Here is a 15,165-nt window from a genome sequence, read left to right as displayed (position 1 = left end):
TTGTTTGATAAAGGAACAAAAGAAAGGAGACAAATAAGAGGCCTGGAATGCTGAGTATTGTGTTTCTCACACTGGTTGTTGTATCTGTTAGTTACATGTTTTAGAAAGAAGCTTTAGCCTAAGTGATATAAAATATCATATGAAAAACAATTTTTCATGCACAGCGGGACACAAATATTGTACATAAAACATACACGATTCAAGTAGAGTATAAAACTAGTAACTAGTAATTTGTACTACTAACAATTTGTTACATCTTTGATATTCATTCATGACTCATAAAAGATTCAAACATACTGAAAAAATAGCATATAAAATGTATATTAAATCCACACATATTAAGAAAGACATATATTTCTCAATTTAACCCATATAAAAATAAGTATTTTGAATATTTCCTAGGAAATAAATTTAATACTATATAATAAAATCCAAAATCAATTATTGTTTCAAAAGCTAAGTATAAAATGATTAAATAAAAGTGTTATTTTTAAAACATTAAACCCGAGAATACTTTAATCAATTGTGCTCTAAAAATAAGAATACTGTATGTTCATTTATCTGCAAAGGAACAAGTAAGGGTTTATTCCCTGCCGAAAGGAGAAGAAAAGAAAGACAGTGTTTCGGTTGTGGAGCCTCCTTCGGGTCCAAAATGTTGTGTTTCTTTTCTTCTCTTTTCAGCAGGGAATAAAACTTTTCTTGTTTCTTTGCAGCCTGTGCATGCTGACTCAGCTCCTACTTGAACTGCTTCCATTTATCTGGTTGTTTGTGTACCATGTTAACATGAATATTCCTGCATGCCTGTCATTTACAGCAGGTTTTCCAGAAACTACATAACCTGCTGCTGCACTCTGTCTCCACCCCACCACACTGGGCACACAGCCCACTTGCTCAAATAACACCAGGCTGTGTGGAATTGGCCCAAGCCCGGTTCTGCAGAGAGGGTGGCGACAGAGAGCAGGTGGGAGGCAGGTTTGCAGATTCCCGTGCAGGGGGTTTCCTTTACAGAGGAAGGGACAGCATGGAGAGATAAGGGGGGAGACAGCAGGCAGAGACAGAAGGGGGTACTGTTTCCCAGAGCTCGCCGTGCAGTGGGAAGTGGGCGAGCGCTAAGGGGGACCCCCTTATACAGGGCGTAGTGGGGGAGGAGGGAGCTGTGGTTCAAGGTCATGGGGCAGCAGCTCAGCCCATAACTCTGGGAGGGAGCAGTGCTCTACAATATCTACCATGCAGGATGAGCAGAACAGCAGAACATCATCTGAAAAAATGAAAGACAAACTGAACTCTGATACCAGTCTTTCAGCCTGTACTGTTGCAGTGAAGTATGTGTATTTTGGTCACAGTAGGGAGCGCTCACACCTCTGTCCATGACACGTCTCGTCTGCAGCTGTAGGTCGAAATGACTTGCCAGAGCGGTCGGTGGCTTCTGGGCTCGGAGGCCCGCGCTGAGCCCCAGGGTGGAAAGACTCCAGATAAACCAGCCCTCCTGCCCCACTGTGAGAGCGTCCTGCAGACAGTGGCGCCACAGGGCTGATCGAGACCTACTGCAGGTAAGCTCTGCTTAAAGAATTATTCAGGCATAACTTTAATGTCACGGGGGGTTAATGCAAAGCAGGAGTTCTCCACCATTACCACACTACCACACATACTAGAAAAACAACAGACAGGTGCAACGAGGTCAGAGCTCTGTGTTTTGTGTAATAATGGTGGTTGTGTTCTAGATCGCACATGTGTAACAAAGTCAGTTTTGATTTGTCCTAAGGAACTAAATTAGAAGCTTGCAGTAGTCCTTCTGCATGCCAACAGTCAGTAGTTCAAGTGATTCCTCACCACAGGCCGAGCAGAGGTGTGTTTCATACTTTCACACTTATCGGCAAGACTCACCTGGCTGAGGGGACGACAGCCTCAAAGTCTGTGAGATCCAGGCTGGGTTAGAGGGTAGAGCCAGGGAGCTGCTGAAGTCATTAGTCATTTTAAATAATGCGCAATTCATTGAGGGATGACAAACAACAAAAGATATTATTCTACAGTCAACACAGCCAGATCAATTTACTTTTAACATAATTAGTTCTCATGATCCCCTGTATCCCAGAACGCACTTCAATCCCATGTTTCTGCTCGTCCCTGGACTCCTTGACTACCGAAAGGTCACAGGATACATCACAGCTCAGACGAGCAGCAGAACAGAAAGACTCCAGATAAACCAGCCCTCCTGCCCCACTGTGAGAGTGTCCTGCAGACGGTAAGGACCTGCTGCCTGCGGCTCCACAGGGCTCAACACACACTGCGGTGCTTGACGCTGATCGGCCTGAAACAGGGAAGTGTTGTTAAAACTCCTGCCGTCTGATGTTTAGACACATACAGCATTAAATTGCTTTTGCCTACTGCAATGGAAGAATACTCTTCCATGACCAGCCTCAGTATAAACTGACAGGAGAAGATAGGCACATGCAGCACAGTGTAGCAGGAATATCAGAACACAATAACCTAAGAGCTCATTGGTTTTCTAAGCAGTAAATTGATCTGAAGATCTCAGCCAGCTGTTTCCTGACAGCAGCCAGGCTATGGGCTCCAGCAGTGTGGCTGGGCAGCTTGTTCTGTACTTCCACATTCCATTGTGTAAAGAACTGCCTCCTGCTGTCTCTTTTCAATTTGCCTTCTTGCAGGAAAGTTGCAACATAACATTTTTACTTACTATACTTAATATAACATACAACTTGCTATAAATGCACTTGAGTACCATCTGTGTGATTTGGCTGAATCAGCAGTTTCTGTAAATAATGTAAATCTCTTAAGTAGTATTTAATTACAACACTATACAGTAACTTTATTTATTGTAAATCCATAGTCATTCATGCTCTGTTGTTAAGCATTACTTTGTAACTGAATTTTCAGTTACTCTCTGTAGTCGTTTAGTTTAGATATCTTTTTAGCTTCTATCTTTTTAATTTTTGCTCTTTTTTATTTTGAAAGCCATATGACCAATGCAAGCTAATAGTGAATTTATGATAGGTGTGCCATAAAACACAGCCAGAGATCTAATGTACTTATTCTGGTCTGCGAGTGCTTCAGTTTATGCTAGTGAATTGCTTCCTGCTTAATGACTTTGACGGAAAGTTTTAGTACTGTCTCAGCACCTGTAACACCCAGCCATATTACATGTCTGCAATGAAATCATTCTTGTGTAAACGAGTACAAACTACTGTATGATCTAGCCACCCATTAAGCATGTTTAATACAGTTTAAAGCAGAGAAAAGTGAGGCAGTTTTCATACTTCTCAGAAACATTCCTTATGCCTACATAATATGTTTGTTAAAACACACAAGTCTTGCTAGTACTGTTGAGACGTTTATTTAAGCTGTATAGCTGTATATTTAAGAATGTTAGGAAATTGGGACTCTACAGACAGCGAAGCTGTAATCTGCCTTCTTTTTCTATTTCTGTGACAGTATTTGATTCCAGAAGACTGTAACATTTCTGTTTACTGGAGAAAATATAAGTATATCCTAAGCACCTCCATTGATGATGTGCATTACTGAACATGCTTTTTCTGTTGCAGGTGCTTCAACATTAATGATATGAATTCTTCAGGGGTTACATCAGGGAACATTCTCACTGTTAAGGATGACTATTTGTCTATTCTGCCTCTCACCATTGTTAAAATTTCTTTTATTGTTTTTACATATATAGGAACCAATTTCGTGAATGGGATGCTCATATTTACATATTTTCACCACCCTATATTTTATGAGAATTCCCGTTATGTGCTGTTTGTTCATTTGGTTATTAACGATGTGTTTGAGCTGAGTGTATCAATGACTATGCACATTTGGAATGTGGTGAAGTCCTTCATGCTTGTCCCAGTCTGCTATGCCATGTTCATTCTTGCATCCAACACCACCCTGAACACTCCTTTAAACCTGGCTCTGATGTCTCTGGAGAGATACATCGCTATCTGCTACCCCCTGCGCCACTCCCAGATCTGCAGTCTGCAGAGGACCTACATCGCCATCGGTCTTATCTGGATTGTGGGGATCATTCCTTCAATCACAGACCTCTTTATAGTCCTGGCAGTGGAGCAGCTCAGTTTCTTCAGCACCTCTGTGTACTGTATTCGTGAGAGTTTTTACAGGACTTCCTATCAAACTAAAATAAAGACAGCCATCATGTCAGTGTATTTAACAGTGGTGTGGCTGGTCATAGTGTGCACCTATCTGCGGATCATGTTCGCAGCCAGGTCGGCCAGCTCCTCTGAGAAGACCTCTGCTAAAAAGGCCCGAAACACCATCCTGCTCCACGGGCTCCAGCTCCTGCTGGCCATGCTGACCTACATTCCTCCCTTCACAGATCTTTTCCTTGTGGGAATACCTAGAGAGATGTTCTTGGACCTGGACTTTGTCCGGTATTACTTAGTTTATATTGTACCCAGAGTGCTGAGCCCTGTGATCTATGGCTTGAGGGAAGAGAATTTCAGAAAGCACCTGAAGAGCCACATGCCTTGCTTTCAGAAGAGAGTCACGACAATGATTAAACTGTAAGCGTTACAACAGATTCTGAAATGAGGTGGAATTGTTCAGGGGACAAAGGCAGTGATTACAGAAAAAAAACTCCAATGCTTATATTTTTCCTTTTCCATTCGATTATAATGACGGACATACCTTGTCATGATCTTTACGAATCATTTTAAAATACAGCAACACTTCAATTTTTGTGTCTTTGACCAACAGCTGCAGAATGAAAACCACTGGACAGACTAATCAAAGTGTATTAACAGGGAATTAACAGACTTGATGCTCCAAATATTGTTCTATTTTAAATGTTGTTTAATAAGGAAAACTACGTTTATATTTACTGAATTTTTACTGTTGAAAATATCTAAGAAATAATCATGATAACAATATTAAATTGTTGGTTTACTAATCTATCATTTGCAGTGATAAATTCCATGTAGTTTTACATGACATTTAATAAATATAGCTCAAATTACTTTTACATATTAGTCAGTCCATCATTATCAGCCAACCTGAACAAAGTTACATTATCTCCTTTTCCTGTGTTACATTGCTTTGAAGAGGTTGTGGAAGTGACTATAGAGAATACAATGAATTGTACATAAACCCATTCATTATCTTGAGTCTCTAATTTAAAAATAACCTTTGTGTCACAAAAAAATACTAGGTCTTCGTCTTGCCCTCTGGATTTGTCACACTCTCTTCCTGCCTCTTGGATATGACCCTGCCTGCTAACCCGGCTTCATCTTCGTCCTACTGGACTCGTTTACTGCCCGACCAGAGTAGGGCTCTTCACACGCCTTTGACACTTTGAAGCCAACCATTAGCATGCTTCTCCTGTTTTCTTTTGTCTGTATAATATATTTTCTGTTCTTTGAGTTTAAATGTGTCAGGCTGTGAAGCTCTGCAGAGAAGGATAAAATCCTTCATTTGACACACAGAGTGATTTTTCAAATTTGGACTCTTCTGTCCACCTTTGTCAAGAGTACAGTTTACTCTATAGAGTCTTGTTTTACTCAAGGAAAAAAAACTGCATACATTTTACACAAATCTGTAAATGCATACAGAAGTAATTTTACAGCCTCTGAACTAGACCCTGAACATTAGTGTATCTGGTTGTCAGCGACTGATTGAGGGATGACAAACAACAAAAGATATGATTCTATAGTCTACACAGCGGGATCAATTTACTTTTAACATAATTAGTTCTCATGATCCCCTGTATCCCAGAACGCACTTCAATCCCATGTTTCTGCTCGTTCCTGGACTCCCTGACTACCGAAAGGTCACAGGATACATCACAGCTCAGACGAGCAGCAGAACAGAAAGAGTCCAGATAAACCAGCCCTCCTGCCCCACTGTGAGAGTGTCCTGCAGACGGTAAGGACCTGCTGCCTGCGGCTCCACAGGGCTCAACACACACTGCGGTGCTTGACGCTGATCGGCCTGAAACGGAAGTGTTGTTAAAACTCCTGCCGTCTGATGTTTAGACACATACAGCATTAAATTGTTTTTTCCTACTGCAATGGAAGAATACTCTTCCATGACCAGCCTCAGTATAAACTGACAGGAGAAGATTGGCACGTGCAGCACAGTGTAGCAGGAATATAAGAACACAATAACCTAAGAGCTACAGTAGGTGCCTATTTAGCCCGTCTACTGTAGCTCATTGGTTTCCTCAGCAGTCAATTGATCTGAGGATCTCAGCCAGCTGCAGCAGTGTGGCTGGGCAGCTTGTTCCATACTTCCACATCAAGTCCTGCAAAAACTGCCTCCTGCTGCCTCTTGCCTTCAAGCAGGAAATTTACAACAATTAAACAATGGAATTTCTCTATTTTTACAGGGTTTTTATTAAATGCAACAGTATCTCTGGCTTTAATAGTTAGCAGAAGATCTCCTCTCTTATTTTAGAGGCTTTAGATAGACTTTATACTGAGAGAAGTGCTTGGCTTTCTAATTTCTCTGGATGGTTGAACAACTGTAGGTTTATTGTGCAGAATATCACTGTGAGTGTTGTCTTCCTTTGCAGCCACTGTGGTGTTCTTGGTTCAGGTGTGTGTTCCTCTCAGGTATGAGTTTCCACTAGCATTGCACTGTGACTGCCATAGTGTTTTATCTCAGGCATTCATTCAAGTGCTGCTTTTAACAGTGACTCACATCACTCTGTTTTTTTTAATTAGGATCAAACAGTATTCTTACTTTAAATGTACTTGTCTAGCATGTGTGTCATTTATCTGCACCAGCAGTTTGTGTAAATAATGTCCATATCTTAAGTAGTACTTAATTACAAAACTACAAAGATTTTTTTTTTGGAAATCTTGAAAGCTTTTTTCATTATTACTTTTTGCTCATTTTGTTTCATTAAAAAGCCATACAGTATGACCAATGCAAGCTAATAGTGAATTTATGATAGGTGTGCCATAAAACACAGCCACAGAAATCTTGTACTTATTCTGGTCTGCGAGTGCTTCAGTTTATGCTAGTGAATTGCTTCCTGCTTAATGACTTTGAGGGAAAGTTATAGTACTGTCTCAGCACCTGTAACACCCAGCCATATCACGTCTGCAATGATATCATTCTTGTGTAGACGTGTTCCAGCTTTGATCTCACCACCCATTTAGCATGTTTAACAGAGCTCAAAGCAGAGAAAAGTGAGGCAGTTTTTATATTGCTGAGAAAGGTTCCTTACTTCTACATAATGCATTTGTTAAACCCCACTCAAGTAATGTCTTGCTGTTACTTGTACTGTTAAAAGCTGTACAGTATATCTAGGAATGTCTTTTGGGTCTTTGGGTCTCTACAGACAACGAAGCTGTAATCTGAGCAGGTCTTCTATTTCTATGACAGCTTCTAATGCCAGATGACTCCCAGTGCTCTCCCACACTGTTTACTGTACAAAACGTAAATATGTACAAAGTACCTCCATTGTTACTGTGCATTACTAAACATGCTTTTTCTGTTGCAGGTGCTACAAAACTAATGAAATGAATTCTTCAGGAGTTACATCAGGGAACATTCTCACTGTTAAGGACGACTATTTGCCTATTCTGCCTCTCACCATTGTCAAACTTTTTATTCTTGTTTTTACATATATAGGAACCAATTTCGTGAATGGGATGCTCATATTTACATATTTTCACCACCCTATATTTTATGAGAATTCCCGTTATGTGCTGTTTGTTCATTTGGTTATTAATGATGTGTTTGAGCTGAGTTTAGCAATGACTTTGCACATTTGGCTTAGGGTGAAACCATCTGTATTTGTCCCTCTCTGCTATACCTTGGTCATTCTTGCATCCAACACCACCCTGAACACTCCTTTAAACCTGGCTCTGATGTCTCTGGAGAGATACATCGCTATCTGCAACCCCCTGCGCCACTCCCAGATCTGCAGTCTGCAGAGGACCTACATCGCCATCGGTCTTATCTGGATTGTGGGGATCATCCCTTCAATCACAGACCTCTTTATAGTCCTGGCAGTGGAGCAGCTCAGTTTCTTCAGCACCTCTGTGTACTGTATTCGTGAGAGTTTTTACAGGACTTCCTATCAAGATAAAATAAAGACAGCCATCATGTCAGTGTATTTAACAGTGGTGTGGCTGGTCATAGTGTGCACCTATCTGCGGATCATGTTCGCAGCCAGGTCGGCCAGCTCCTCTGAGAAGAACTCCGCTAAAAAGGCCCGAAACACCATCCTGCTCCACGGGCTCCAGCTCCTGCTGGCCATGCTGACCTACATTCCTCCCTTCACTGACCCTTTCCTTGTGGGAATATCTACAGAAATGTTCCTGGACCTGAGCTTTTCCCGGTATTACTTAGTTTATATTGTACCCAGAGTGCTGAGCCCTGTGATCTATGGCTTGAGGGATGAGAATTTCAGAAAGCACCTGAAGAGCCACATGCCTTGCTTTCAGAAGAGAGTCATGACAATGATTAAACTGTAAGTTTTACAACACAGATTATAATGACAGCCATACCTTGTCATGATCTGTCCCAGTCATTTTAAAATGCAGCAAAACCTCAATTTCTGCGTCCTTGACCAACAACTGCAGAATGAAAACCACTGGACAGACTAATCAAAGTGTATTAGAAGGGAATTAACAGAGATTAAATATGTTTATATTTTTTTCTATGTTATTTTATTATTAAAATATTAAATATTTCTCCCAATCTGTCATTTGCAGTGATAAATTCCTTGCGACCTTACATGATATACCTTTTACTGGCGAAGGCCCTTTTAGCCAATGTCTGCCTGGAATTTCCTCCCTCCCCTTAAATATTTTGTTATATCTCTGCAGCAGAACAGGAGCAGGAGCCTGGTTCAGGTCTTAAATTGAAGCTAACCCCCTTGGCTTTGAGTGTGAACAGTCAAATTTCTTGTACTTCTTAATGTGTCCACTCCGCAGACAAATGTAAAAAAAAACCCAAAAAACAGCATGCGGAAATTTGGTTTTGGTCTTCAGAGGTCAGAATTTTATAGAAAAATGTTTCTAGGAAATGCTTTGAAAACCTTGTTGTAGGTGTCTACTAGTTTGGATAAAAATCTGGGTCAAATTGATCAATTTGAAAAAAATCAACATAATGTTTTGTGAAGACTGGATCTGGAATGAAATTTCTCGCATATAATAAATAAATCATAAAAAATATTGAAAGCAATAACAATAAAAAAACATTGCAATTGCTATAAAAAACCTTTAGACACTGCTAGAGAGCCTTTTTCTGCTGTTAGGCATTGAAAAAATAACCTTAGAGTTGCCTTCTGGTGTGAAAAAAAGGAGCACTGATAAGAAACTGATGGCAGCCTGAGGCTTCTAGAGGAAGTCTCACCCCTAAGGGCTCTGAATGGCTGAAAATACAATGAATGACAGCGTATTTTACCAATCGGATCACCTTATTTCTGGCGGTCGTGCTTCAAAAATCTATTCCAAAGTCAATAACGTTCAGTTTACTCCAGGTCTGGAGGTGGGTTAGTCTAGCCTTTTGTGGATATATTTTGTGCTTCAGAATAAGGTAAAAACATTGGATATATATATATATTTTTTGCTGGTTTTTGCTTTTGCGGTCTTGTTTTGCTGGCTTATTGATTACCGTATCGATGCATTTTGGAAGTTTTGAAGTGCATCATCAGATAAAAAGTGACTTTGTGATCAAATGTCTGTTTTTAAAAAAAAACATTTTTTAAAGCTCAGGTTGTCCTTTTTCGATTGATAACATGTTTTTGTGGTTTTGTTGGTAAAAAATGATGAAATATGATGCAGGAATCAAAAGTAAATATTGATATACACCACGGACACTTGCGACTACGCCTAGCACGGGACACGTTTGATTAAATAAACGTTTTTTTTTTTTCGGTTCTGAAAACAGTTTTGTGAAGCTCTAGTTGAACCTTTTTCAATTGATAAAAGGTTTTCTGTAAGGTTTTGTGGTTTTGGTGATGTAAAATGATGAAGTGAGATGCTCTTTTTAAGTCGTTTCTTAGACAGTAGCTGCATGCGGCCACGTTTGCACTAAAAGGTTAACCTTTTATGACATACAGTCATTTAAATACAGTTAGCGGCTGCTCCTGATGTGGGATTATGAATTGAGGTATGGGCTACTTCCTATGTTTACATTTTTAGTACTTAACTTTATACAGGCAGCAATGGATGTTTCATGGTTATCAGATCATAGCAAAAGTACTTTTTGCAGAATTATTTTTATGAAAAGGGAGAGGGAAATTACTGTTGATGCTGAAATTGGACACTTTAACAAGCTTCTAAAATCATTGTTTTTAAATTCCCATCTGCAGACGTGAGGCAAAGTATTAGAAATTTATGAAGAACTTGTTCCTTGCTGTCTTTGCATACTAAGTCTATAATTATAAATTATACAATTATAAAGCTGCTCAGTTAAGACCTTACTTATTGATGTGTCATATATCCACAGTTCTGTGGCACATAATTCCTGTCCTCTGGGAATTGCACTGGAAAACTGAGATCTACAGAGGACTTTGAGGTTCTCCTGCTCATTTGTATGACCGTAAATAATGCACCTCCAGATGATCGCATGCATGTATTTTATGAATAGAGACCAGATGCTTTTCTGAGGTCTGCTGATTTAGACCTCTCTCTGTTGAAGACCAGGCAGCACACGGGGGACCAGCCACACTACTGCTTGACACAGAGCGAGCCAGCCTCCACCTAGTTCTGTCTGAGCCCATATTGGGCAGTCCCGCCTAGCTTGACTGAGCTGTACAGGAGTGGGGTGGGTGAATCTTGTTCCCCTGTGGGCCCCTGGAGCTGCAGCAGGGACAGGAGTGTGTCTCATGTGTGCAGGATCCCTGAAGGCCACCGCAAGGGGAAAACCCTCTGTGCAGAATGAATCAGACAGGTGAGACGATGGAACCCCATTCTGGAAGCAGATCTGGTGACCTTATAGATCAAGACATTCAGCTCAGCTCGGGCCTTGCTAGGGCTCTTCAGTGCAGCGTATCCTCGCCCTGATTGCCCTCCAGGCGTTGTGTCTTTTAGTTCAACTGGCAGCTCCAATCTCTATCCCGGATGAAGACAGTCACTGGACATCAATCCAGACTGGATTTAAAGACTGTGCTTCACCTTAGCAGCAGACACACCAGATGCCGATCAGTTATGAGCTCAGAAACTTAATAGTGGGTATTGTTAATTTCTGAAACAATCAAACTAAACAACCTTTATGATTTCAATATCCCATTTTTCAGCACTTTACCTTAAGAATTATACCATAATTAACAAGAAAATAACATCATTAACAGTTATAACAGACAAAGGAGATAATGTAACTTTGTCCAAGTTGATTGATAATGTGGATCTGACCAAAATAAATTTTAGGAATTTTTATTTCTGGGATTTTCCACAAGCAGGATATGGGTGTATATTAAAAGTGCCTTTTATGGTGTCTTTAATAAGAACTAATTTCTCTTTCCTGTTAATCTACCTCACCTTTCATAAGCAACAATCATTGCTATTTTAAATCAGAGGCACCAAATTATTGTTTCAGAAATGAACTGACAGGTGCTGTGCAAGAGATTTCATGAAGAATTTCAAGATGTAAGAGTCAGAAAAAGTTAAAGGTCTTGCTAAACTGTGAAATAGGTCCAGTCTCACTCTCCCTGGACGTGTTCTGCTGTGCTGCTCTGCCGTTATTCTTTCACTGCTTAACAAAATCCCCAAGTGCAAACCAGTGGAACCTTCCATAAGCTCAGCTTCTAGACAGGCCCTGAGAGGAAAGAGCACCCATGGGATCCTGCCTGATAGTTGCTCTTATGTGGTGCTGTGCTCTGTGGGGAGGAAGGAACAGGTACACCGTGTGGTGGAGGATGAGAGACAGCAGCACTTTCGTGTGCGGCCTGGGCACTTTTAAAAGAGTGGGAATATTCAGGCTTTCCTCCTGCACTTGGCTCACTGGATTCCTACTCTGAAGGTCATCAAGGTAACAGGACCAGAAAGCTTGAAGAGTGGTTTAGTGACATACGATTGAATTCACAAATGTTAATAACATGCACATTTATGTTTCACAGGTAGATGTGACTACATACTGTGTACCAGCTATGAATTCAACTACAGCTGCATTTCTGAACCAAGATGTCTTTTACTTTGCTTTCCTAAAAAACTTCACAGTGGTTCTCCTTGGTGTTGTCATCAACTACATGAACACAATCCTTGTCTTCACCTTCTTTAAGAACCAAGTTTTCTCGGATAACCCACGGTACATTCTGTACATTCACATGGTAATCAATGACATCCTCCTGCTTACTTTGACTGTGAGCTTGCATGTTTTGTCTTACATATTCCAGGCATTAAATGTTTCCCTCTGCTGCTTTATACTTCTAATCACTGCCAATGCCACTATGAACACCCCTCTGAACCTGGCAGGCATGGCCATCGAGCGCTACATCGCCATCTGCCACCCCCTGCACCACTCCCAGATCTGCACTGTGTGCCGCACCTACATCCTCATTGCCTTCATCTGGTGCGCAGGAGCCATTCCCAGACTGACAGACCTCCTTCATTTTGTTTGCAACAAAGCCTCTAAGCCTTTTCTCCTCGAACATTTTATGTTACAGTTACGATGTGTTCCAATTGCCCTATAAAGAAGAGAAGAACTACGCCACCCATGCAGTGTACCTGTTCTCCGTGTGGCTGACACTGATAATCACTTACTTCAGGATCCTGTTTGCAGCAAAGGCTGCCTCTACAGACGCAGCTTCAGCTAAAAGGGCTCGAAACACCATCCTGCTGCACGGAGCCCAGCTGCTGCTCTGCATGCTGTCCTACATCACTCCTGTGATCGACACCATTATGCTTTCAGACTTCCCTCAGTACCGCACACACATACTGTTCCTTACTTACCTGGTATCACACATTGTACCAAGGATTCTGAGTCCTCTGATCTACGGGATAAGAGATGAGCAACTTAAAAAACACATGAAAAGGTACATTTTGTGTAAGCAGATTGTAAAGATCAGACCTACTAAAGAGCCTTTTGCCAAGGCCTGTAACCCATAAAAATTAACTACGTTTTTGTGCTACTTTTGCTGCAGTACCATGTGGTGGAACATGAATTTTACAGTAACTGCATGTGCTCTGTATATTACTAGTAAATATTATTGATAATCTATAAATATTCAAAATCAAAGCATCACCTACTGCACCAACTTGAATCATACTATTACAATTAAAGTAAAATCCACAAAAATATTTTGCATTCAATTATGCATTATATTGTACTCATCTAATAAGACGTAAAAATGTCTGCAGTAGTGTGTGACACTGACAGAGGTGAGTTCAATTGTTGTTAAACTGTGTTGATCTGACGCGGAAGCATTAACTGTATTGGAAGTGAGAGCAGCACGTTACAGTGCCTTGCGAAAGTATTCGCCCCCCTTGAACTTTTCAACCTTTTGCCACATTTCAGGCTTCAAACAAAGATATAAATTTTTTATTTTATGTGAAGAATCACCAACAAGTGGGACACAATTGTGAAGTGGAACGAAATCTATTGGATTTTTGAAACTTTTTTAACTAATAAAAAAAATGAAAAGTGGGGCGTGCAAAATTATTCGGCCCCCTTGCGTTAATACTTTGTAGAGCCACCTTTTGCTGCGATTACAGCTGCAAGTCGCTTGGGGTATGTCTCTATCAGTTTTGCACATCGAGAGACTGAAATTCTTGCCCATTCTTCCTTGCAAAACAGCTCGAGCTCAGTGAGGTTGGATGGAGAGCGTTTGTGAACAGCAGTTTTCAGCTCTTTCCACAGATTCTCGATTGGATTCAGGTCTGGACTTTGACTTGGCCATTCAAACACCTGGATACGTTTATTTGTGAACCATTCCTTTGTAGATTTTGCTGTACGTTTGGGATCATTGTCTTGTTGGAAGATAAATCTCCGTCCCAGTTTCAGGTCTTTTGCAGACTCCAACAGGTTTTCATCCAGAATGGTCCTGTATTTGGCTGCATCCATCTTCCCCTCAATTTTAACCATCTTCCCTGTCCCTGCTGAAGAAAAGCAGGCCCAAACCATGATGCTGCCACCACCATGTTTGACAGTGGGGATGGTGTGTTGAGGGTGATGAGCTGTGTTGCTTTTACGCCAAACATATCGTTTTGCATTGTGGCCAAAAAGTTCGATTTTGGTTTCATCTGACCAGAGCACTTTCTTCCACATGTTTGGGGTGTCTCCCAGGTGGCTTGTGGCAAACTTTAGACGAGACTTTTTATGGATATCTTTGAGAAATGGCTTTCTTCTTGCCACTCTTCCATAAAGGCCAGATTTGTGCAGTGTAAGACTGATTGTTGTCCTATGGACAGACTCTCCCACCTCAGCTGTAGTTCTCTGCAGTTCATCCAGAGTGATCATGGGCCTCTTGGCTGCATCTCTGATCAGTCTTCTCCTTGTCTGAGCTGAAAGTTTAGAGGGACGGCCAGGTCTTGGTAGATTTGCAGTGGTCTGATACTCCTTCCATTTCAAGATGATCGCTTGCACAGTGCTCCTTGGGATGTTTGAAGCTTGGGAAATCTTTTTGTATCCAAATCCGGCTTTAATCTTCTCCACAACAGTATTACGGACCTGCCTGGTGTGTTCCTTGGTCTTCATGATGCTCTCTGCGCTTTCAACAGAACCTTGAGACTATCACAGAGCAGGTGCATTTATACAGAGACTTGATTACACACAGGTGGATTCTATTTATCACCATCAGTCATTTAGGACAACATTGGATCATTCAGAGATCCTCGCTGAACTTCTGGAGTGAGTTTGCTGCACTGAAAGTAAAGGGGCCGAATAATTTTGCACGCCCCACTTTTCATTTTTTTATTAGTTAAAAAAGTTTCAAAAATCCAATAGATTTCGTTCCACTTCACAATTGTGTCCCACTTGTTGGTGATTCTTCACATAAAATAAAAAATTTATATCTTTATGTTTGAAGCCTGAAATGTGGCAAAAGGTTGAAAAGTTCAAGGGGGCCGAATACTTTCGCAAGGCACTGTATATTCAGTCACCCGGACTTGTCAGAAACGGAAATTAAGAGGAGGGAAAATAAATCAATTGATAAATACATAATAACGATCTGTTACGTTTAATTTTAATAGACCTTATAGAAATTCTGATTTATTTAGAATAAATAAATCAGAATTTATT

At 40.8% G+C, this 15,165-nt stretch overlaps 2 protein-coding genes and 1 pseudogene across 2 annotated transcripts; all 3 read left to right on the top strand.

The window, feature by feature from the left end:
• The first annotated feature begins 3,587 nt into the window (after positions 1-3,587).
• LOC148648446 (odorant receptor 131-2-like) lies at positions 3,588-4,863 on the top strand. Its single transcript, XM_088608099.1, has one exon. The coding sequence runs from the start codon at positions 3,712-3,714 to the stop codon at positions 4,537-4,539; it is 828 nt and encodes a 275-aa protein (XP_088464225.1). The 5' UTR covers positions 3,588-3,711; the 3' UTR covers positions 4,540-4,863.
• A 2,615-nt stretch (positions 4,864-7,478) lies between these two features.
• Positions 7,479-8,474, top strand: LOC148648445 (odorant receptor 131-2-like). The gene has a single exon (XM_088608091.1). It carries the CDS (start codon positions 7,497-7,499, stop codon positions 8,454-8,456), a length of 960 nt encoding a protein of 319 aa, XP_088464217.1. The 5' UTR covers positions 7,479-7,496; the 3' UTR covers positions 8,457-8,474.
• Positions 8,475-12,076: 3,602 nt separating this feature from the next.
• LOC148648444 (odorant receptor 131-2-like) lies at positions 12,077-13,034 on the top strand (annotated as a pseudogene).
• Positions 13,035-15,165: the final 2,131 nt, after the last annotated feature.

Source organism: Lepisosteus platostomus, chromosome 15, assembly GCF_059453375.1.
Source record: "Lepisosteus platostomus isolate fLepPlt1 chromosome 15, fLepPlt1.hap1, whole genome shotgun sequence".
In the NCBI taxonomy this organism is placed as follows: Eukaryota; Metazoa; Chordata; class Actinopteri; order Semionotiformes; family Lepisosteidae; genus Lepisosteus; species Lepisosteus platostomus.
Note: the sequence above shows the minus strand (reverse complement) of the source record. Positions and strands in the feature narration are given on the sequence as shown.

Coding starts and splice junctions, on each gene's coding strand:
- LOC148648446 (XM_088608099.1), top strand. CDS start 3,712: ATGCTCATATTTACATATTTTCACCACCCTATATTTTATGAGAATTCC.
- LOC148648445 (XM_088608091.1), top strand. CDS start 7,497: ATGAATTCTTCAGGAGTTACATCAGGGAACATTCTCACTGTTAAGGAC.